The sequence below is a fragment of the Buceros rhinoceros genome, unplaced genomic scaffold, assembly GCF_000710305.1.
Source record: "Buceros rhinoceros silvestris isolate BGI_N320 unplaced genomic scaffold, ASM71030v1 scaffold9183, whole genome shotgun sequence".
Classification (NCBI taxonomy): Eukaryota; Metazoa; Chordata; class Aves; order Bucerotiformes; family Bucerotidae; genus Buceros; species Buceros rhinoceros.
In genome coordinates this window covers 1-23,234 of record NW_010403013.1, presented here as the reverse complement: position 1 = coordinate 23,234, position 23,234 = coordinate 1, and the positions used below count along the sequence as shown (strand labels likewise).

At 47.0% G+C, this 23,234-nt stretch overlaps 1 protein-coding gene across 1 annotated transcript in view; it reads right to left on the bottom strand.

The window, feature by feature from the left end:
- Nucleotides 1–23,068, bottom strand: part of LOC104490539 (integrin alpha-9-like) — a gene marked incomplete at its 3' end in the record, with an annotated part of 50,835 nt that extends 27,767 nt beyond the window's left edge. The window contains exons 1-4 of the mRNA XM_010132838.1: nucleotides 22,887–23,068; nucleotides 15,164–15,291; nucleotides 13,840–13,946; nucleotides 7,571–7,694 (exon numbers count right to left, since the gene is read on the bottom strand). Of these exons, the coding sequence (XP_010131140.1) occupies nucleotides 7,571–7,694; nucleotides 13,840–13,946; nucleotides 15,164–15,291; nucleotides 22,887–23,068 (541 nt within the window). The remainder of the gene's footprint in view (nucleotides 1–7,570; nucleotides 7,695–13,839; nucleotides 13,947–15,163; nucleotides 15,292–22,886) is intronic.
- Nucleotides 23,069–23,234: the final 166 nt, after the last annotated feature.

Here is a 23,234-nt window from a genome sequence, read left to right as displayed (position 1 = left end):
GCTCTTCCTGCCTGCATTGCTACACAGCCTGGAGAGATATCAGCATGCCAAGGGTTTTATCAATGATCTATCACCATAGCAGCATCCTCACCCACATCAGGGGTGAAGCAAGGGGCCAGAAAGTGAGGGGACAGCTGGCACGCTGCCTAGAGAGACCCTAAATGAGTGGTATCAGACACATGACAACAGCAGCACTATCGCCCCAGTGATAAGGCGATCAGAAGAGCCTTCCACCTCTGGCAGCCAGATCAGCACAGCTCGAGAGGGGAGAGCAAAAGATGATGCACACGCCTGCGTGGTGCCACTGACCCTGCACCAGGAGGTTTAATCCTCAGCTCCAGCACCACCTCAGAGAAATAAAGCAAACTTCCCCATGACAGTCACCAAAGTCTCCCTGAACCATATAGCCTGGTAACTGATTTTTTTAATACACATCATTAACTCATTGCTAAATAAAAATATCTAATTAAATCAATGAGCAAATTGCTTCTTTGGAATGAAGCAAGTTCCTTTTGAGTTGCATTTTATCTTATCGAAGATCAAGAGCGATTTCTAATAAACCGCTGCTTTCTCACAGAAATTTTACAAGAAATTGTATGTGTGTATATACAGACACACACATACGTTTCCCCTTTATATATTATATAGAGTCTCTTCCTAACATCCTAAAGATGCTCAGATTTTTAGGAATTTGCTGAGGTCGTACCAGTTGCACAGGGAGAGGTTTAATCGGCGAGACCACACAGAGCAGTGACTTGATCCACACATTACAGCCCAAATGCCTAACGTCCTTGGCCGAGGCAGGGTCCTGCCGAAGCAGATGTGTGTCCCAGCAGGACTGGACGGCCAGAAGCACACTCAGGTTTCCCAGTGGGAATGCACAACAACAGTTTCACTGAGAAATGAAGCCCATGTTTGCTCACGGTTCTGAATCGCTAGCTCTCCACATATATTCTCTCACAGAGCCAGGCACCTCTTGCCTGGGAAAAAGAATATTTGTTTATTGATATGAACATTTTTTTATTCAGAGAGCCAAGGAGATGAGATTTTTCCCTCTGGCATTTCCTGAAAAATAATGCTGTGCGTGTCCTAAAGGACTCCCACCCTTGTGCTGGATAAATCACAGCGAGTTCCATGTCCTTCCCATTCAGATGCTTTCACTTCCAGCCGAGGTCTTCCCATTTCACGATGTACTGAAGTGTGGACACACCTTGCCTCTTCCCAGTTTTTCACTCTACCTGCTGTAATTCAGAACAAAACGTCACCATGGCCCTGGAGGTCTGGAAGGATCAGGACACGAGGAAACGGCCTCAAGTTGTGCCAAGGGAGGTTTAGGTTGGACATTGGAAAAAATTTCTCCAGCGAAAGGGCTGTCAAGCTTTGGAACAGGCTGCCCAGGGGAGTGGTGGAGTCCCCATCCCTGGAGGCACTTAAAGGACATGTAGATGTGGTGCTTCGGGACATGGCTTCATGGTGGAATTAGCAGTGCTGGCAGAGCCCACCTCAGCGCCCACCGTCCCTTCAGGCACTAGAGCCCATGGTCCCTGCCCACAACCCAGGCCAGGGCATGGGACTTGAAGTGTGTGCCTGAAGTCCTCTCTCCTCTTTGGGGAGCAAGCCTCGATGGCTCTCTGCATCAAGCCCAAAACCCACCGCTGCAAGTCGGCCCCACTGACAATTTGATGGATATAAAATGTTGAATTTCCCTATAAAACCGTATTATGTTTGGCTCACAGCTCCTTTAAGTGTCTCCTTCAACAAACATGCTGCTCAATTAGCTTTAAAATAAAAGAGAAAAATCACCATAGGATATTTAACTTGCACGGTGAAAGGATCAGTTCAGGCAAATAACGATCTAACTGCGGGCGACGCCTCAGCGCAGGACAGGAGGCAAAGAAAACTTGTTTCGTCCTCTGAATTTTCAAATTTCTCCTTCTTTTACGAACAGGCTTTTCAGAACTTTTTTTCCCCCCACAATTCAGCAACGTGTAAAAGCCCCAAACACAAGGGCAGCTTCCCTAGCCATCAGAACTTTGTCACAAACGTGAGTCCTGGTCCCCTGGCGTTACCTGGTCCCCACATAATGCCAGCTGCCCGAGAGGCTCCGTGCAGATGCGAGTGACCTGGCTGAACTCAGCTGCACAGAAAAAACAGGGGCAGGCAAACAGGTAGGATGGCTGGAGCAGTGGAACACGGCAGTTGTTGAAGGGTGCTAGATGGATCCGTACCTCCAGGTGGTTGTGTTTAACCAACACACTGAAGTGTTTCATTTCTTGGGATAAACAGAGGATTTTCTTCTGCAATACATGCACAAGAATTAAGTAATGTCTCCAGTCAAGTAAAAAAGCTTATTGAATTCACGGCATTGATTTATTATAATAAATTTTGCCTACTTAAAAAAAGGAGACCAAATTCAGATCTAGGAGTAACTTGAAACAAAAGTCCCAACATCACAGGACACACCACGGTTGATTTTCATCAGCAATACATGTGTTAGAAAAGCAACAGAAACACACACATTATTGTTTTCATTGTCAGGCAAAGAAAAAGCAATTAGTCTTTAAATTAACAGAATTATTACTAACTGCAATGCATAAAGAATGGGAACAATGTGGTGGTTTAAATGGTTGTTCAATAAACTGAGCTGGTAGGTCCACTGAATCTCTTACTTTCACAGACATTGTTCATGGCTTTACATCATGTTGGATGGTTTTTTAAGTCACTTACAATGCCAGTACTAGCTGCTTGAACTAAGGGCGCTGCATTTCACTTAAATAATTAGTTATGCTTTGGTGGTAACAGTGGCTAGATGGGATTGCAGCATTAAGTAAATTCAGAGTTTGGATGTAACCAGTGCTTCTGTGAAATGAAGAAAAGACATTGAAACATTCTGACTTGAATAAATACCTAACAATACTTCCGAAGAAAAAACATCAGAGGTTACATGAGGAGTTTAAATGGATTTGTTACAGTAGTGTGGCACAACTCACAGCAATTATGCAAAGCACTAACCATCCTTCCTCTCTACAGGTATCAAGTCCATCCTGTCATTATGGAGCCTGAGAACGTCACACATACCTATTAACCTCTTTTCCTAACACCTCTGAGAAAGAAAACAGCTTTAGTGACATTTTGCAAGAGGAAACAGGAGCACAGAGGGCCAACAAACCAGTCACTGAGGCCATTTGGGTGTTTAAAGCTCCACTGACACAGAGCAGAGATCAACACCACACTTTGGGGGATCCAGACATCCCCAGGGAGCCAGCAGCCCAGCCTGGACACACACCAGGCTCCTGGATTCCAGCATAACCCTTTCAGCACAAGCCCACTCCTCCTCATCAGCCCACCTAACTCCCATCTGCAGCTGCACAGCCCCCCCCCCATACCCAAGTGGGGCTCCTTTCCACCCATGCACCCGTGAGCACAGCCCAGCTCAGCCCCACATCCTGGACAGCCATGTCCCAGCATCACAGACTTCTGCCTCCTCCCTGCAGCCAGCCTGCCTCTCCCAAGCAGCAGATGAGCCCAAAAGGCATGAAAACCATTGCTTCCACCTCCCCTTCACTTCACTGTACAATAGTGACACCTGCCACTCGTACAACACTGCCATCCATCCATCCCTGCAGTAAAACGATCAACCAGCAGGGAACTGTGCAGTTACTGTGTCAGCTCTCAGCATCTGCACACCTGAACAGCACCACTTGCACGCGGGTGAGATACTGCATACAGTGGATTTAGCAGTTTCCGCACAGCTCCAGGCAACAACTGCTGTCATGAACAGATCCTTTGTTTTCACACTTCAGTGCTCTTTCTCATCTGCCCGCAGACTGCTGTGCACCCCCAGTTACACAGCCCACAGGCCACTAAACTAACTGCTGCCGCAGCAGCTGATAGCAAAGCAGTAAGATGAGGCTGGGTCTGGAAGAGGTGGCTGCCTCTGCGACTTTGAAGATACGCCATGAATAAATAAAGCAAAAAGGAGAAGATGGCTGTGGTTTGTAGCGATGACCACCTCAGGTTATATGAGAAGTAAGGCTGAGGAAGAAGTAATTGGATAAAACAATATACAAACAAAAAGGATAAAGCTGTGATGTGTGATGATTCTGAAGGCAAATGCTCCTCAACATCTTCTCTGAGCAAACCTCTCCAAAAGTCTCTAAGCAAACTTCAATACCATCACATAGCATAAGCTCCGGAGTGCAATAAAATCCTGTGCCTACCGCCTTCACGGATGGAAGCAAAGTGGTCAGCTACAGTAAACTATCATTTGCACTGGAAGCTTCTTCCTTCCCATCTAGTGTTTCACTACATTAGGAAGAGACAGTAGTAATCTTTTCGACCTAACCATTGTGGCACTGGGTTTGCACCACAAAGCAGGGATGTTTTGATGGCTCCCAGAAAACCCAATGTGGTCTGGACCCTGTGGGAAGACTTGTTTATCCCTTTAGAGGTGAGGCACGTGAGCATGTGCTGTTCCTCTTATTTACTAACCAAAGGGTCCATCAGTCTTCCCCACCTCCACCACCAATTCCTACCGCAGAGGAGTGGGAAACCATCCCAGCTCTCCCCATCAGCTGGGCTGCTTCGCACAGGAGAAGCGGCCACCCTTTTTTGCAAACTGAATGCACTGGGGAAATGAAGAGGCAGCTCCCTTTTTTTTCGGAAGTCCATTAAAACCACAGGAAAAATAACCAAGTGAAAGCACTAACTGGAAAACTGCAGCTCCATACCAGAAAGAGACATCCAGCTCCTATAAACCAGATTAGCTCCTACTCAGAGAGATTGCATTTAACTGTTAGGCTTGCTGCTGCTCTCATTAGCTCTCAATTGCTTCCAGACTTCTGTCAGCCCTTTCAGGGAAGCTGGACAAAAATAAGACGGATTGAGACTACTACACTGTTGCACCACTACCATCCAGTCACGAAATTTCTATTTCCTCCTTTGTCTTTAATTACTAAGCCTGCTTTATGTGGAGAGAAAACATACCATATGCATTAAGTACGTCTCTCCCAAGGTCAGACTCCTCTCCCTTCCTGGCACAAGAACTTTGGTATACAGGCGAATAATCCAACCCAAGATGCACACATACACACAGATGGATGAGACTGATGAGCACTCAACTGCCCTGGACTCTTCACCAGTTAGGCAAGAGCCAGCTCTAGCAGTGGACCATGCAGCCGCATCAGCCTCTCAGGGACCTACTGCCTCGGCTGCGCTAACGACAGGGCTTCTGGAAACGAGCACGACCGCCGGCACCCAGTCGCACATGACAAAACCCAGAGAAGACCGAGATGCTGGGACCTCGGCAGGGGAAGGCACGCTCGCCACCGCAGGGTTTGCAGTCACGGGTCTGGCAGCCTCCCAGTGATGGCCGCAGAGGCTCTCGGCATGACAGCACTTCAGCTGCATTACACACCACATTTATTATCCCTATCAGAATCGCTGCTTCTCCCCTTTCGGCTGTTCCTCAGTATCGGTAGAGGAGAATTTCTTCTGTTGCTTCCAGAAAGTGAAGGAAAAAAATTTACAAGAATGACCACAATCTTCTTTCACAGCAAATCTCGATCGATGAATCCCTCTGTGTGCTGTACCACAGCTCGCTCTCTCTTTGAGCTTATTTTATTGAAACCGTAAAGATGTAGGCTTAAACAAATGCAGCCATCCCTCATGATACTCTGAGATTTCATGTCGAATGGGGGGAGTGGGAAGGGAGGAGAAAAATCAGTCCCAAACCTACAATTTTCACTCCAGCATGGAGTGAAAGTAAGCCGACATCACACTGCACCAGCTCTGCCAACTTTCCACTGGCTGCTCTGCGTGTACTGGGCCCACACGCTTCTATTTTCTAGCAATTCCTGGCAAATATCCTGTCAGATTAGCAGCCCTTTTACTCCAAAGACATGACGCACAAAAAGACACAAGCGGTTCTTCTCTTCCAGAAACGACCTCCCCGCCATGGCTTCAGGCAAGCTGCCTTTAAGGCGGCGCAGGGGCAGTGACACGGGCTTCAGAGGGAGCCCTGGCAGCATCTCCAGTTGCGCGCATTCACCATAAAGTTAATATAGGATGGTTTGTGGTGCAGTACCACAGCGTGAGGCCTCATCCTGATTTTGCTGACAAGGGGAAAAAAGAAATACAGTAGGATGGGGCTCAGGACGGTTTACATAGTTTACATAGTTTACTTGTATTCTGCTGCCGAGCAGCTGACATGGCAGGATCAAGAGACTGAAAACCCCTCACATTTCAAATAATAACCGATTTCGGGGCTGGGAAATGATCAGTGCACAAGTGCATGCTATCTCCAGAAGGTACGTGGGTTTGCAGTGGCAGATCCCCGAGCAAAGCCCAGAAGGAGGTGAGGAGCCCCCTCAGGAGAGAGCGTGGGCATGGAGCAGACCCAGTCCTGTCACAAAACTGGCTTCTTGGGCCACCGAGGTGGGACACGGCTGCTCACCAGCAGCAGAGAAAGTTGCCAGAACATCCACTGCCTCACCCCTCTCCCCCTTACCAACGTCCAGCTTTGGACATGGGGGTGAATGAATAAAAGCAAATAAATAAATAAAATCAGAGGTCTTGCCCACAACAAACCCTGCTGTATCTTGGCCTCTGAACTCGCAGGCTTCCTCAGGATCCTACAGGCCAGAGGTGAAAGAAGATGCCCAGGACAGACAGGAGAAACCAAGAAGGTGCTTTCTGCAAAATGTTTCTCTGAAGGCCAAGAAACCTTAGGAGATACCCTATCATATTCCTAACCACACACTCTTGCCTCTGGTTTAGTTAGTTGCTCTTGGCTGAGGAGACACTGTCTTCCAAGGTCTTTAGGAAAGGAAACATGATACTAAAGTGTCACATGCACCAAAGAGCTGGAAAATTAACATGTTGATCCTCGGGATTTGGAGCAGAACCAACAGGTGCAGCCTCTCACTGCTCAGAGGAAGAGCCCTCCCTCCCCATGCACCCCAAACCCAGACCTCCAGGGGATCCAGACAGGGATCAAGACACTTTATGGCACCTGAAAGACAGCAGCAGTTTAATATAAACCACTGCAGAAACTCCCCAAAATCAGCAAGGTGTTAGGCAGCCCCTCTCCCCAACGTCTAGTCCTCTGATAAATCACAACAACAACAAAAAAAGTGCTTCCAGAAAACGGGCAAATTGGTTCCCGACTGCAGCATAATTCAGAATTTTTACTCTGTGCCACAACAAAGGACGAGAGGCCAAGCTCAGATCAGTATCTACTGGTTATTCATATAATGGAAGAGAGAGCTGCTGCCTCAAAACCACGGTTCAGAAACGTATTATTCCTCTCCTAAAGTGTGACCATGCACAGTAAGTCACAGGACCCATTTGGTCTTTGTGCTACTCTCCCAGCTTCATCCAAACCCCAACCACCACCCCTGCTGTGCCACAAGACAACCATATGTCACCAAAAAAACCCAAAAACCAAAGAAAATCATCAGTAGTGAGGGTCACTGTGGATGGTTTTGGAAACAAATGGAGAACACAGCAGCTGCAAATTGAGAGCCCAGCGAGGGAGGTGAGCCCCACTCCTGGCCCCCACACTACTTACCTTCGTAGCAGGGCAAGAGCTTCCTCCCGTTGGGCTGCAGGTTGGGGGGAATGATGTTGCAGAAGCCGTGGGGCAGGATGTACTCTGTCTCGTAGTAGATGTTCTTCCAGCGGTGCGCACATGCCTAGACAGATCATACCACACGTGTTACTGACCCAGAGTCACAGGAGAGCCCTCCGACCAAGGCAGAGCACACGTGAACAGGACCCTTTGGCATTGCCTTGCCCCCATAACTCCACTGTCCTCTCATTATGCCCCACTTTTAAGTATCTTCTCATTGTTATCTTCCGCAGCTCATGACACTGCCTGACCTGGCAGCTCATCTCTCAGCCGTCACACGTGCATGTCTAGGAAAACAGTGGGTCTTGGAGCAAGACAGAGCCCAACCTGGAGATTAAGATCTCTACTGTGTATGAATCCTCAAGACCAGTGAAGTTTTTCTAACTAAAAGTGCACCAACAGATCCCAGCCAAGCCAGAAAAGGGGGTAAAAAAACAGCAGTAAAGACACTGAACACTCGTAAGAAGATCAGAAGGGATGCTAAGACTCCTAAGACCGTACTAGAAGGTTATCCCACCAGAGGATCCACATGCGAGGCTTGTCCTGCTGGGAAAGGCAGCTTTGCATCTGGTGACAGAAAAGCTGGGCCTTCCTTACTGGTAACAAACTTAAGTGAAAACGCCAGAGATTTTGCAGCAACAAGAGTGGCAACATCAGTCGAGGCACAGATGAGCTGCCTTTCCCTTCACAGTCAGGAATAAGATCACACTGCAAAACCAGAAGTAAACCAGTCTCACCAGGGCACTTGCTCAGTTCAACTGCCACACACAGGGACACATGAAAGCAACGTGGAGCCTGGTTCACACCTTCCCAGAACCCATTTGCTCCAAGAATTGCTGTCAGACAAACCACAAGTTGCCTGATGCTCAGGGGTTACTTGAAATAAAAGGAAATGAAATGCGAAGCAGCCAAGGGCTCTGACCTTGAGCACATGCACGGCTGTATCTCCAGCTGGTCTAAGTCACCAAAGTCAGTGCAGATGTGTCAATTTATATCATTTAAGGCTTGATCTCATGTGAACAGTGCAGCCTCCATGCTACAAATCATCTCCTTCACACACTTCCAACTTTCCTCAGAAATTTTGCATCAGTCCCCTTCATGATGCCCACACCGGACTCTGTCATCCCCAGACGAGACACCCTCTGTCCTCCTTCCCTTTGTGCTACCCCACTTTTCTGCCTCTGCACCTCAGACCTATGGGAGCATCCCAACATCATTAAAAAATACACCCATACGACAGGCACAGTTGTGACACCCATCCAGTAACAGACCTGGGAAGCTCAAAATTCAATCCATCATTCAACACCAGCCCCTTTCTCTATACTTAACGCCAGAAAGACATAAAAGGGTAATACTACCTCATTTTTTGTAACTGGAACAGAGCACGACCAGTTGTACAAAAGCCTGCTCTGCTGCTAGCAGTGCTGCTTCTGGAGCTTGGTATTTATTGCCTTCCTAACTTGCAGTGCTCAAGGAGAAGCACGTACCTCCTGAAGATGGCTAAGGCAGAGGGATAACGAGGGACTCTGGGGGCTGTGGAAAGCTGCGCCGCACTACATGGCACAGGCTGCCACCCACGATGTAAAGGATGCTTCTGAGGGCACTCTGCTCACCAGCCAAACGCATGTGAGGAGACCTGCAAACAGCAGCTTTGGAGACCCCCCTACGTGCTTTAAGTTATGATTTGAATTCCCACGCGCCGTTCATTCAAAAGTCAACAGCGACAAAAATCCAGCCACGTGAAATGCTTGTTTCAAGAGCAACCAGGAAATGTTTTTTCTCCTCAAGGATGTGTGCTGAGCACAAATATAGGCATGCACAGCCCTTTTAGAGACAGTTCCATAAAGATACATACCATTAGAGCAACAGTCAAGTCAACCCCAACTCCGGATATAAACTCAAACAGAAACAGAGCAACGGTATTTTTCTTAATTACAGAAAGATAAATAAAGGATTGTGATACTGCAAATTCCTTGACATTTTATATCTCGGAAACTGCAAGGGACTCACATAAATTAACCTACTAAACCCTCCCAGGGGAGCACTAATGATGGAGTTGGGGAGAGCAGCAGCATTTCATCACGAGCAGGAGCCTCTGCTCAGGAGTGAGGTGCAGAGGCCAAGAAAGTCAGAACGATATAAGGAGAAAAATTATGTTCAAAATGAACTGGAGGCTACGGGCTCAGTTTAGCCGTTCTGGGCACACTTACCTAATGTGTTAGGGTTTGGGTTTGTTTTCTTTTTTAAAGGATCACTTTTCTGTACTTGTGCACGCTGCATATTCAGGCACACCACAGTTCACCACTGCCTGCCTGTGTCTGAGGACAGCTCACAGCCATGGCTTCGAGACACAAGCTACACCTCGGTTACTCCCCCAGGCCACAGCTGCAGAACTTGACATTTTCCCAACGGACAGGAGTTCAACAGCTCCTCTTCCTCCCTGAAACTCGTGTCTCTGCAGCCAGGCAACCCGCACATTTGTCTCCCTGCTGCAGCAAACCTTGTCCACCACTGCTTTTGGTTCTCCTGCCTTCTCAAAAATGTTTAGTTAGTTTACAGCATGCAGTCCCTGCATCATGCGACGTTGCTGAGGCAAGGTGATGTGTTACTGAAGGTGGCTATAGCCTTCCTTCTTTGATGGCACAAGTCTGAAGAGGTCTTGGGAACAGAGGTGAGTCACCTGAGTTTGACACTGGGGAGAGGGGTTTTCTGTGGGGTTTTATTCCTAAGGTGACTGCGAACAACTCACAGCTTATATGCCCTTTCTTAGCCACATGCCATAGGTGTCCCCCTGTGCAATGAGGAAGCCGTCAGCACACTTTGGTGTCCAGCAGCTGCTGTCAGGGCACAGGCTCCGGTGGAACAGAGAAGAAAAGGATGCAAACCCTTGGAGCAAAATAAAACGCTTCTGGGCGAAGCACACAGAGGTCTCTTATTGACGGCAGACACTGCATTACCACAGTATAATGAATAGGTCAATTCAGACCCGCAGCCACTTTGCTCTTCAGCGTATCGAACGCCAGGCACAGGGTTTGCACCATAGGAAAAGCCACGCGAGACCCAGGCTTCACTTCAGAGGCTGCGTGTCCACCTCACTGCATGGCCCTCACTGCTGACTCCTAAAGCCAGAGGCCAAACAAGACACTTCTTGATTGTGCCACTGTCAGGCTACTTCTGGTTTGCTCTTACCTAGGAGGACTTTGGCTTTGCTGCTGTGATGGGTTTGTCTGGTTTTTTGGGTTTTTTGTTTTGTTGGGTTTTCTGAGTTTGTTTTTTTTTTTTTAGACACAATCACTAAAATTGCAAGTAAAACAACTACTTAAAATGAAAAATAGCAACACTTGATTAAAAAAAGAGTGATGACAGACGTGGCAGGTATTTAGGAAGAGCAAGACTGAAGGATGTGGAGTATTTCCAAATCACAATGCGCTCTCCCCGGTTCATCTCCCAACAAAAGCAAAAGGATGACTTTGCCGTCTCAGTTCTGAAAGACCTGGCACTCTCAGCTGCATTACTGCAGCAATTACATAAATGCAGATATTGACTGATAGCATATCCCAGGACAGGAAGCCACTGAACTGCAAACTCAGAGCTTTTTTTTTAAGCTAATCTTACTTCTTCATTCGTTTAATTCCTCATTGTTTAATGATTTTCTATTTAGTCCATCACACAAATATAAAACTCAGGTTCAGTAACATCCCAGCACAGTATGGGCTCACTGCACACTGTTCACCTTCCCCACCACCCCTCTCCACTGAAGCTGGCACTCTTATCCGGGGATTGGGGAAGCCTGATAAGACAGAAATGTAAGGCACTAAGCGGTTTCAAACAAAAGCAACAATTCCTTTGTACAATCAACAGTGAAAGGGTGGGAGTAATTTCTCTAACACAGGACATCAAGAGCAGGAGCAGTTCACATAGGTTTAAAAAGCAACTACCCTTATTTATGCAAAAATAACCCACCGAGGGCTATTGACCACAAAGATACAACTCTGACTTAAAGGAGACCCTGGAAAAGATGGAGCTGTGTTTTAAAGAAATCCTGATCTTTAAAATTAGAAGGGCACAAAACCCATCTGCTTATAGGAAAGTCTCAAATCTCTTACATTAAAAAGTTATCTCAAAACAGAGAGTTACAATGCCCTGAAACAGCCACGTACTTTCCATCCATGAAGAATCTGTATGCCTTCGTTCCAGGCTTTGTCTACACACAGATGTGCACAGACGTATCACTAGTACTTTACGACTGAGCACTTTGGTGATAAATATCAATGAGAATTAGATATTTAGACATCCTCGAGCATCTGGTCACCACCTACTTGGTGAGACAGTATAACCTTGTCAGAGGGCTGGTTCAATACTGCCTTAAAATCAGCAGAACTCGTGGAGACATTTCCTCAGCTTAAGCTGCACCGGAACGAGCACACCACCAGCCTTATTTTAGCTACATTTTGCATTTAATCTGCTTTACATCCAAAATTTCTGTCCCCTCAGCCCCAGGCTAAGCCCCCACAGCCTGCCCACATCCCTCACCCTTGTAGCCTCCCCTCAGCCAGCGAGCAGCCAGCCACAGCCTTGGTAGTTGCCTGGCTTTTCCCCACCAACTTTTCCTTCCTTTGCTGCTTCTAAGGAGATGACACCTAAACATCAGCTGCAACCTGTTCCTCTTTGAACCAAAACACACAAACCCATTTCTCTTCAGTTATTTCTACAAAAATATGTTTCAACATTGCCTAAAAAAAGTGTATGTGCTAGCTTCCGAAAATGGGACAAGAATTCATCTAGTTTAGCCCCATGTCTGGAGAATGGAAAGGATGCCGTGTCGAGGTAGTGTTACCCTGATCAGAGCAAGTTACTCCTCAGCTGTCACACAGGACTCTGAGCACACACACAGATCAGGACATCCCTTGAAAACATTGATTTCTTATGCTAGCATGACTGCCCTAATTTTCTGCTCTGCTGTACACGTGTACAGTGTATTTTATTTATGCCCCTTTTTTTCCCCACCTCCTCTACTGTTGAACACATTGAAAACGTACAAGAAATGTAAAGCATCACCCATTGCACTGGCAAGCTGTACCTCAGAAGAGGTGATCAGATAAAATTCCATAGTACTATCACAGAAAGGTATCAAAACCAGCTGGGAAACTTCCCCATGGGGACATCAGGGTGCAAGGACTTGGGGTGCAAGAACTTGGACTCCAAGTGCATATTAAGGAAAACACCTTTGAGCGAAGAGCTTTGTCCACCTGCATTGTACGGGATCTTTCTCACTGGCAGCTTCGTGGCAGTTTGATGCCGCATACCAGGGCAATCCACTATGACACTGGAAAAACGGGGTCATACTGCGAGTTTCCGACTCCCAAACAGCGATGCTTAGAATTTGACTGTTGTCAGGGTTACTCTGACACAAGCTTGAAATGTGCCTGCCGCTTGTACTATGCACAACATTTTGTTGCCTTTTAATTTCAGTTAACACTGCTGCAGACAGACTCACTCAGAACACAACCACGGATGTAAACACAGACAACTATTGATCGCAATATACCCGTTTATTTTAGAAAGGTTTTTTCCCCAGCTCTCTTTCTGACTATTTTTTTTCCAACACAGGAAATGTCATTTTGCAAAGATAAATTCCACATCTGCTCTCCTTGACCTGTCTATGTGCATGGTAACCATATGAAAGACAACAAGGCCACCCACACACAACTAAGTCATCTCTACTCACAACTCCTCTGCCTCGTTAATGGAAAATGCATAATTAATACAGAAAGGAAAAACACCGCCACAAAGACTCGTCTTACATGTTTCACTGTGAGTTCTGACACGCAACACATAATGCTCTGGGAAAATGGATGCACACATATTCCCTACATAAACGCAGGCGAACGACAGAGAGAACTAACCAGCAGGTACCCCCCAGACAAAGTCCTGTTTATTCAGTTCCAAGATTTAATCCCTCAGATTTAGGAGGAAGTCCTTGGGTGACACAAGTCAGGTGTGCCAGCTTTGAAGTCCTCCCTCTATAAATAAAGTTTTTCTGGCTGGGGCTCACTTTCCTTCCGCTTGAAGGAAAAGCCTGCGGAATTTGCTGCCTGTAAAGCTGGACTCTGTCAGTCACTGCCGAACGCATTAATCCTGACGTGTTTAGCATTAGAGTGAGACAGCAGCAACGGTTTTAAGCACATCAAAGAAAAGAGTGGACTCACCAGCACACTTCCACCAGCCTTCGGCTGTCTGGCCAGGCTCACGCCCATCCATTCGTCATCTCTGTCTTCTTTGCAGGTCTTTCCGCAGAGCGTGCCCCGAGAATTGCCTACAGAAAGAGGGGAGACGCAGCAAGGCAAGGAGACATGAGTTCTAAGCACCCAACAAAGAATCCCTACAAGAAAAGGGACTGCCCATCAAACATCTGCCCTTTTCTCTCCCCTTTCATCCTGATGATCGGTTCTTGTACGCCTTGATCGGGTAGCTGCTCCCACTCATACTGGGAACCCTACAAATACATAGTAGAGGACAAACCCTGTCCCAAACTGCCAGCAGCTGTTGCAGCATGTCCACACCTCTACTTGACTAAACCATCCAACTGAATCCAATTCAATGGGAGAGACGCGGGATTGCCCGCGGAACGCAATCGAAGCAAAAAATTACTCTTGAAAATGAGATCTGGGGCACATTAAAAAAATTGAGGTCTAAATCTTTAGCCCTGTCAGGCAGTACTCACAGTCCATGAGACAGTTTACGTTACAGTAGCAGAACAGATCAAACTTAGCCAAAACACTGTTTTAACACATGCAAGTTCCATAACAATAAATTGAGTCAAGTAGCTGAACAGCACTAACATGCCTTTTTTATAGGCTGTGAAAGCAATAACACACATGTGACCCAGAAAATCGAAATATTAAAAGGCTTCAATTTTCCCCGTCAGAATCCAGCACGAGGTTTTAGATCAGAACCTTTCTTTAGGACTCCACCTTCCCCCGCCTCAGACAGTACGTCAGAGAAACCAGCGTTGATCCTGGCCACAGGCAACAACCTACCAGCATGGTTCTCACTGAGGAACTTAATTCCTTTGGCACAAGGAACAAGCCCAAGGAATGATTTGCTGCATTATGAGGGAACCCACAGATTGCCACGTTGCTAATAATACAGGCCCACCACCGCCCCACCTGGGGTCACCCCATACACCCTCCTCTCAGCGCTGCTTGGCAGCAGCGCTCCCAACTACTCACACACCCACCAACAAGCTGCAAAGAGGAGGAGGAAAGACAGTGGCTTTGGGTAAGTAAAACCGCATCTTTGCCTGGGTAGAGAGCGAGCAGGGTCACTGGGAGGACACCAGCACAAGGGGTGACGCTTCGTTATGCTGAAGAGATTATAACACCTTTGTTACCAGTGCTGAAAATCCATCAGCAGAGGCTGACAAATCCCTGTCAGTGTCTTGGGGCCTCTTTGAAGCTGGAAGCCATTCGGGTTGGTGGTTTGGTTTTTTTGTTTCCCCCCTTCTCCCCATCAAGCATCAGAGCTACCTACCTCGACCCATATCCAGTTCTGTGCACCTTCTGTCAGGATTGGTATGGACTCGACATTTAAACACTGCTCCTGGGGACTGAACAGAGGTGCTGTATTTAGATTCCGCCCTGGGAGCACCAACCAAGACCCTGGAAACCAAAAGCAAAATAAAAAGTGATTAATTTCAGAAGAAAAGAAAAAGAAAACTCAAACAGCAGCAAGATTCACATTGCCAGAGCTTCCTCAGCAAAAAGACTTTTCTTCAGCAACCTTGAAAATTATGACATTGACTCATGAACTGAAAACACCACACAGGATAAAGGCATTTTTCCCCTGGTGAAGCCACAAATACCTTAACAAGTTAAATTTCCATTAGGTTTGTAACACATTTAAAGCACCGCCCCACCCCTGAAAGCTTTTAGGAAAGTACTAGGACAGACACCACCAGCTGCATCCATTTTTCCTCAGTTTTAATGACATCGCTATCAATGCAAGAACCCACAAGAGCTAATATACACACCCACGAGGGGGTGAAATCTGAATCTGCGTGCTTGCCAGCCAGACAAAGAGTATTAAGCTTGTTTTAGAAAGTCACTGCAGCTTTCAAAAACGACGACAAACACACCCAACCAACGCCACAGGGGCGAATCTCTCTCACACTGCATTGCTATCGACCAGCGTTTATCACCAAGGCTTTGAGGACTGTACCAGGGCTATTTGTTCCCCATGAGAGTTTGTCTCTGGGAAGCACCACAGGGTTCCTTAACATCACCCTTGAAAGATGATAAGCCCTTTTTAATCACTTGTGTGACAATCCAGTTAACTGTTTAACAAGCTGGCAGCTGCTCACATCCTAAGAGACACTTTTTGCAGAGGATTACGGGGAAGCACAAAAAGTAAGGCAGCCCTTTTACCACCTCCTCATTCAAGGGACATGCTGTCTCATCTGGTTATGAGCTCAGATCTGGGCGCATCAGGGTGAGGAGGGAGGTTAAGCAGGAAGAAGGCAGCTCCAGGGAGGGCTAGTGAGGAGCACTGGCTAGTTTAGTATCAGTTCTGCCAACACCCTTGCACTGTGAGGCAGGACAGAGCTTCCACGTGAAACAAAACCCTCTCTGAAGCTAAGCCCAGGGCTGGAACTAAGGGCTAATGTCTTCAACAGACTGAGCCTCCAGCACTCGCATGGGTGGATCCAGCCTGCTACTTGGGAGGCAGCAGCTGACCAAGGAAATACTGTTCTTGGTTTACCCACTAAAGGGATAAAGAGCTACTAGTGCAAAGTCAGTCCACATACACAGCCCACCCACAGCACAAGCCCCAAAAATGGAAGTTTTCCCTCTTTTAAACAATTTCTCCTTCATCCTCTAATTTGAAGTTCCATCCCCAACCATCACCCATCATCACCATCCCAGTAAATAGAGGGAAACATAAGGCATGCAGCGCGCACGTGTCCAGGGTCAACCTGAGCCACCTGGAAGAGCTGCTCCTGCATCAGAGTAGTCTGGTCTATCCCAAACAGCAGCACTTCTCCACCCCCTGCACACTTCCCAGGATGCAACAGAACTGTCCTGTGACTCTTGCAAATACATTTTCAAAAAGAAGAGCAACCCCTACACTAAGCGACTGTTTTCTCCAAAGTTTCACGAGCTAAGCTGCATCATCTGGAGACCTTTGATGGGGCTGCATGCTACCACGCACACCATGTTTTCACAAGTGAGAAGAATTAATGCCCGAAATACTTGAGCTGCTAAAACTTACAAAGCCTGCACACATTGGGGAGCGAGTGCAAAGGGGCCTGAAATAATAGCTCCAAATGGAAATCCCACCTGGCAGGCGGCGGGCAGAGAATCGAATGCCAATCATTTCATTTACACCGGCGATGAATGCGCGTCATTCACTTAGTGGCATTCATGAGGTCTAACAAAAATAAATAAGGAGGGATATTACCAGCTTAAAGAGCTACGGGTTCAAATTGCAAATGGCAAGAAACTGTTTCTCTGACCTGTTACAACAATAACATAACGTGGGCCACACTGACCTCCAGTTTAAAAGAAACCTTGCTCTAACCTGAGAAAAGTAAATACTACACAGCAATCGGCGCACAAGATACTGAGGGTGCAGAACACAAGACGGAGATGAAGGAGCCTGAATAACAAAGGCTCTTGAGCTCACTTTCCAAAGCTCAACGGGAAGAACTGACCATCGGTCATCTGAGTAGGCTGCTGGCACAGATAATATTGCTGTCTTGAGCAAATACACCTTTCAAAAAGAAAACGCCTGTTGCCGTTTCTTCACATGAACTGAGCAGAAACAAGCAGCCAGTAAAGGCAACTGGTGATGAGTGCTAAAAGCAAACCTATGTTGGATTGTCCTGAAGGTCCATACATTCTTACTTGATACTTCGCCTACATCACACTATCTCATCTCAGGATCTTGTCTCATTCTGTCACTCTTGCACCAAGACCCCAGCAGCTGAAGCCTTTGCAGATCTCCTGTTCCTTCCAGCATGATCCGTGCTCACCTGTGCCCCAAGCCTCCTTCAGGGAAATGAGGGGTTTTCTTCTGGTTCACATGCTTTTTGGTTGGTCAAGTTGGTATTTACCACATACCACCAGTTATATTCAAAGGTTTGAGACTGGAATACTCCCTTTGTCAAGAAAAGTCATAATGAAAATAATGACTCTTTCATGATTTTCTGGAACAGCTTAACTGTTGGTACAAAGCCACCTATTTAGCTGTCACGAGCCTCTTCATCAGACGTGGACAGAAGACTCATTTGAATCCTAATATTTTGTGACTCATTAAGCAACACAAATGCCTCTTTTGTATCTCCCTAATATATTAAAAACACCTTTGAAATGTTCTGCAATTTCTACGAAACACCTCTGGAACCAGAGAAGGTGCTTTTCCCTGGTACCATATCGAAACAGAAATATTTCAAAACAAAACCTCGGAGTCTAATAAAGTCCTCTTGTACCTCAGTGCTGCGGAGTCTTGCCTGGCACAAACACAGAAGATATATGTAAACAGCCAGCAGAGGTACAACCCTGTCCTTTGCTAGTATCAGGCAACCTTCCAATATATTCCAGCTAGTTTAACCAGCTCTCGTTTAAAACAGCCTCACTTTGTGGTACAGCACTGCTATAGATAGGACTCCTTGAATGGTCAGCAAGCACCAGCAGTTCTCCAGCCTTCTGCCAAAAGGCTTGTGACATGGGCTGTACTCTTTGCAGAGGTTATCCATGACAGCCGGCTCTCACCACAACCGTAACTCTCTGCAGGAAGCCCCTAGGAGGCTGGTGAGTAGCTGCATGGAGACACCTGGAAGGGGAAACCCCATCAAGGAATTACTTTCCATTGAAGACAACCAAGGGCAGTAGGAGTGGGGTTTGAGGCCATTTTAGGGTCACTTCTGCATGATGTTCACAGAGCTCTGTGAATCAGCTACTGGGGTTTCAACTGACGTGAGGAGCAGTAGGCAGAGAGGCTACTTAACCGTCTCTTCTTGCATTCATACTCACACCGTCAAGGACAAACACCCTCATCTGTACGGAAACACCTACGTGGCTGCATGGCCAGGAACCACTGCAGAGCAGGAGCCACAGCATCCAATATTAACGGATGGCAAGAGCTTTTTTGCCCACATGGAAATCCACACCTCCTTAAAATTACTTCCTGCAGAACAGTAACTATCACTTCGCTGGTGATTGACCCTCGGGACATACAGATTTAGAAATTAAGTGCTGCATTTAGCAGAAGGAACAGCGAACAAAAGTGCCGAGCTGACCGATGGCGTGGAGAGGTGCCAGGCACATTAAGCATCAGCCTGCAGCATGCCAGCAGCGATTAGGCAATCACAGCTCAAGGACTGGGGTGTGTAGGTACCTCACCTCACTGCAATGTTAAGTGGCAGAGAAAAAAGTCTTTAAATATCCTCACGAGCCACAGCGGGTTTCCAAAGCAGCACCAGAGGAAGGTGCACCACCAGCGTACCCCTTCAGAAAGGTCTCTGTCACTTGATAAGTCCGCAAAATAAAAACCGTAGAGGTTCATCCATTCATGCGGAGCAAGATGGAGGGGCTGTTATTTGGGCAGCAGATGGATGACCTGTGACCAACAACAGCAAGCCCAGGTTCCCCAGAACACCACAGCAGCACCTACAGCATTACTACATCATTTACACAACACAGCATCCTTAACACTCCACCCAGCCTCCACGGGGATGGGCTGCTCCTGCACCTTCCTTCTGGTTCCACACAAGTACATCGTGCACTCACAACACGTATCCATCAGCCTGAGACACAGAACGTCCTTCATCATCTGAGCAGCAGCACAGTCGGGTGAGGAGCAGGGCTGAAGGTATGAGGCAAGAGCGCAGAAACCAGACTCATTCCTTATTGTAAAACGCACAGCAGGACACCGTGCAACTAAACTGAGTCATTACTTTCTCATGCCAGATGGTGTTGCCAGAAAGGATAAAGTTGTCACCCTGGACTTGCTGAGGGATTTGGGGTGTCAGCAAGATGGGGGCATAGGGAGGGGAAAGGAGAGATATCGAGTAACACATTTTTAAAAAGAATGATCCGAGATGTCACATTATTAGCATTTTTTTATTGGGGCAAAACTGACATTTGTTTCTTCTTAAACTGCCTGAAGGAAAGCGGAGAAAGCAACATTCTTGGTCGCTCTGTAGGGTCTTTACTCCAAGCTTCAAAACTACATCCAGCAGCACTTCAGCTTGTCTCTGCTCCAGATGCAAGCAGCCACCTGGTTCCTTACTCAACTGAAAACAGCAATGATGGGACACCGGGTAAATATTTCAAGACTGACGGTAATAAAATCCTCTTAAGGAAGGAAAAGGAGACGTTGTCAGAAATACAATAACCCCAGTACATCTGCCATGACAAACTTTTCTTGAGAGGAAAACCGTGCAAAAACAACTCCTGAACGGAAGCATTGATGCCATTAACTCTTTCGGTCAGGTCAAAGGCACAGCCTCACTCCACTGTTGCAGTGGAGGTTGAACACCCATATTCCACTATAATTTCTGTCTGGGTGGCAGCCTGACTACTCACATTATCTGATGGAAGATTTGAAACCAAGCATCCCCCTTGTCTGTCCTCCTGCGAGAATCTCTGGCTCATAGGAATCCTCAAGGACCGCCACACCCTGCAGCAGTATGTTGGGTGACTATCAGGCCCCAATACTCACAGCAAGAAGCCCTGAGTTATCACGACCACACTCTCAAATGCTTGAGAACTTACTAACATCTTAAATAACTCTAGATAGGCAGGAGCCCTATCAGCCTCAGGAATGATGAATCACCTTTTTTCAGGCTCACATAGTGCACAGCTCTATGGCAAGCCATGAGTGACCAAAATGCAGTTGTCTGAAGTTAACTCAGCGTCACAACTGCCTGTTGTAGTGTACAGGGCAAACGGGCATGAGAAACTGAAATCATAGCTCCTCTTTGGTAAAGAAAAGCTACAAGCTAAGAAAAAGGATGCCCAAAAACAAACAACAACCCTAAGACGAGCTACGTACTACAGTGGGATAAATAAAACCCATTTTTATTAAGTATTCCCTATAACAGACTTCAGTGTCTCCCCAGATAGCCATATTTAAAAGAGAAGGGGAAAAAACCTAAAAATCGTCCAGCCTGCTAGGGAAATGGCTCTAAAGCTCTGCACACCAAAGCTGCTCACACAAAAACATGACAAACCTGAAAAATGTCATCCCTTCTACTAAACATTGCCCTCTGCACTCATCCCATAAACCGGGACTGTACTTGGTATCTCAATAACCTGCAACTGGGAATCACTTTAAACTGGGCATCAGGGACTTTTATGCTCCAAAGCGATGCCCAGAGACAGAAATAAGATACTGTGCAGTATAAATGTGGTTTTAAAATAGTCCTATATCACAGTGCACACCTTTATGACATGGGCATAGCTAAAGGCACTGACAAGGATTCAGCACTTTGATGGGCTGAATGTCACGGGAGATGCACCAGGTCTTTTAAGCTTTCCAGAAGAAATACATTAAACACTTAAAATCAATATTATGTTGCCATATGCAAGAAAACCTGCTCCCACTCCGAATATGCCCATCAGGGGGAATCTTCCTGGGGGGATCTTCCCAGGGGACGGCATCTTCCCAAAATTGGAAGAAGGCTGCGTATACCTTTAAGAGCATTAAGAAATTCACTGCTGTCCCTTGACCTTTAGGCTGCCTGCACACACTCAGAATACAACTTCTCACAGCAGACCAGAATCGAGGTGACTAAAACCCACATCTCCTCAAGTTGTCATCACAGCCTCTCTCTTGGGCACAGGAGTTCAAGGCACCCATGAAAACCAACTCCCTGGCTCCACACTGAAAAAATGAGCTTTCCCATCAGTGGTGACAGTCCCACGCTCATGATTTTTGACAGCCCAGTGCTGATACTGACTAAGCTGCTGGTAACCCTTCCGGGTGTGTTAGGGATAGTAATTTATTTATTTAACAGCACTTCATGACCTTAGACATAGGGTGTTTTTTCTGGGTGCCACAGCCAAGGCTCCGTGAAGCTCCTTTTCAGACAAATGGAGTTTGTCTAGCTGGAGTTTCTACTTTCAAGCACCAGACAACAGATGCCTGCCTTCAGATGGACACCTAACAGGGCTAGCCCGGCATCGTTTCCAAACTGGGATATCTGAGAGACTCTCCTGCCTGCTTCACCTCCCCTTCCAGAAAATAATTTCAAAGAATTCACACCAGCAGGGGCTATCTGGAGATAATTCACCTTTTCAATCAGAACAACAGACACCTACACAAGGAGCAACAAGTTCTATCATTTCCGTGTCACCATACTCACTAGACCAGCATTTCAGTCACATCACCATGAATCCCCAGCAATTTGTGCGGAACACAAGTCGCTTTCAGCCTTGACATCCTTTGTCGGTTCCTGCCCCAAGCTCAGCATTGCTTTAAACTGAGAGCTTTTCTTCTCCCGGCGCACTTTGCCTCTATGCAGCCTTCTGAAAAGTCCTTAAAAATGAATGTTCCATTAAATCCACTGTGCAGAAAGGCAGAGCCTACCACTGCTTGTTAAGTAAAGGGTGTGAAAGACGTTCATTTTTAAAGAACTGGATGCCATCATGAATACATTCATTTATATCACAGTGCACCACAGTTCCAATATCAACAGCTGAGTAATCGGGCCATATCTAAGTGTCAAAGATAAAGACCAGCTTTGTGGACATTCACTGGCAGCAGTGGCTCCTACTCACATTAGAAGTGCACCAGATGACACCAGTTAGGTCCAGTTAAGAGAAATCAGTTTTAAATTCTAACAAAGAGCCTCTGACCCAGACAACTGAGACACAGACTATGCTCCAAGGCTCTTTTCAGTCAACGGAAAAAACACGAAGCTTGCCAGTTTGCATAATTTTTGAGATGTAGACTAACTTTCTATCAACGTTCTTTTTGGGTTGTTGTTTTTTTTTTTTTTGGCCTTAAAAAGTTACACAGACATTCATTTCCTCCGCGGTCCCTCACGCCAGGAGCGGGCACACAAGAATAATGTAAAGCAAGTCGGTCATCCCCCTACAGCAGCCGTGTATTCTCTTAGAAAAAGAAGCTTGCCAGTTTGCATAATTTTTTGAGATGTAGACTAACTTTCTATCAACGTTGTTTTTTGGGTTTTTTTTTTTTTTGGCCTTAAAAAGTTACACAGACATTCATTTCCTCCGCGGTCCCTCACGCCAGGAGCGGGCACACCGAGGACTCCAACGCCTCCCCATTTAGGAGCGTCTCTGCGGCCACCGGAGGGACCCTCCGCCTCTCCCGGCGCAGCACGGAGAGCGCAGCCCTGTCAACGCCGAACGGCTCCCGCTGGACGTTACCGCTACCAACACTCCTCCCGTTTAGCAGAGCACGACCCATCATCTCTCAGAGCCCAGGCAGCTTCTGCCGAGGAGGAGAGCCGCGAAGTATCTCCCGCAAGGAAGCGGGACCGCGCCAAGCACCGCACCGCCGGGCGAGGGACCGCGGCGGCTGGAGGACACGCCAGTTCACGGTGCCGAGCGCCAGCTGCCAGCCCGGGGGCGAC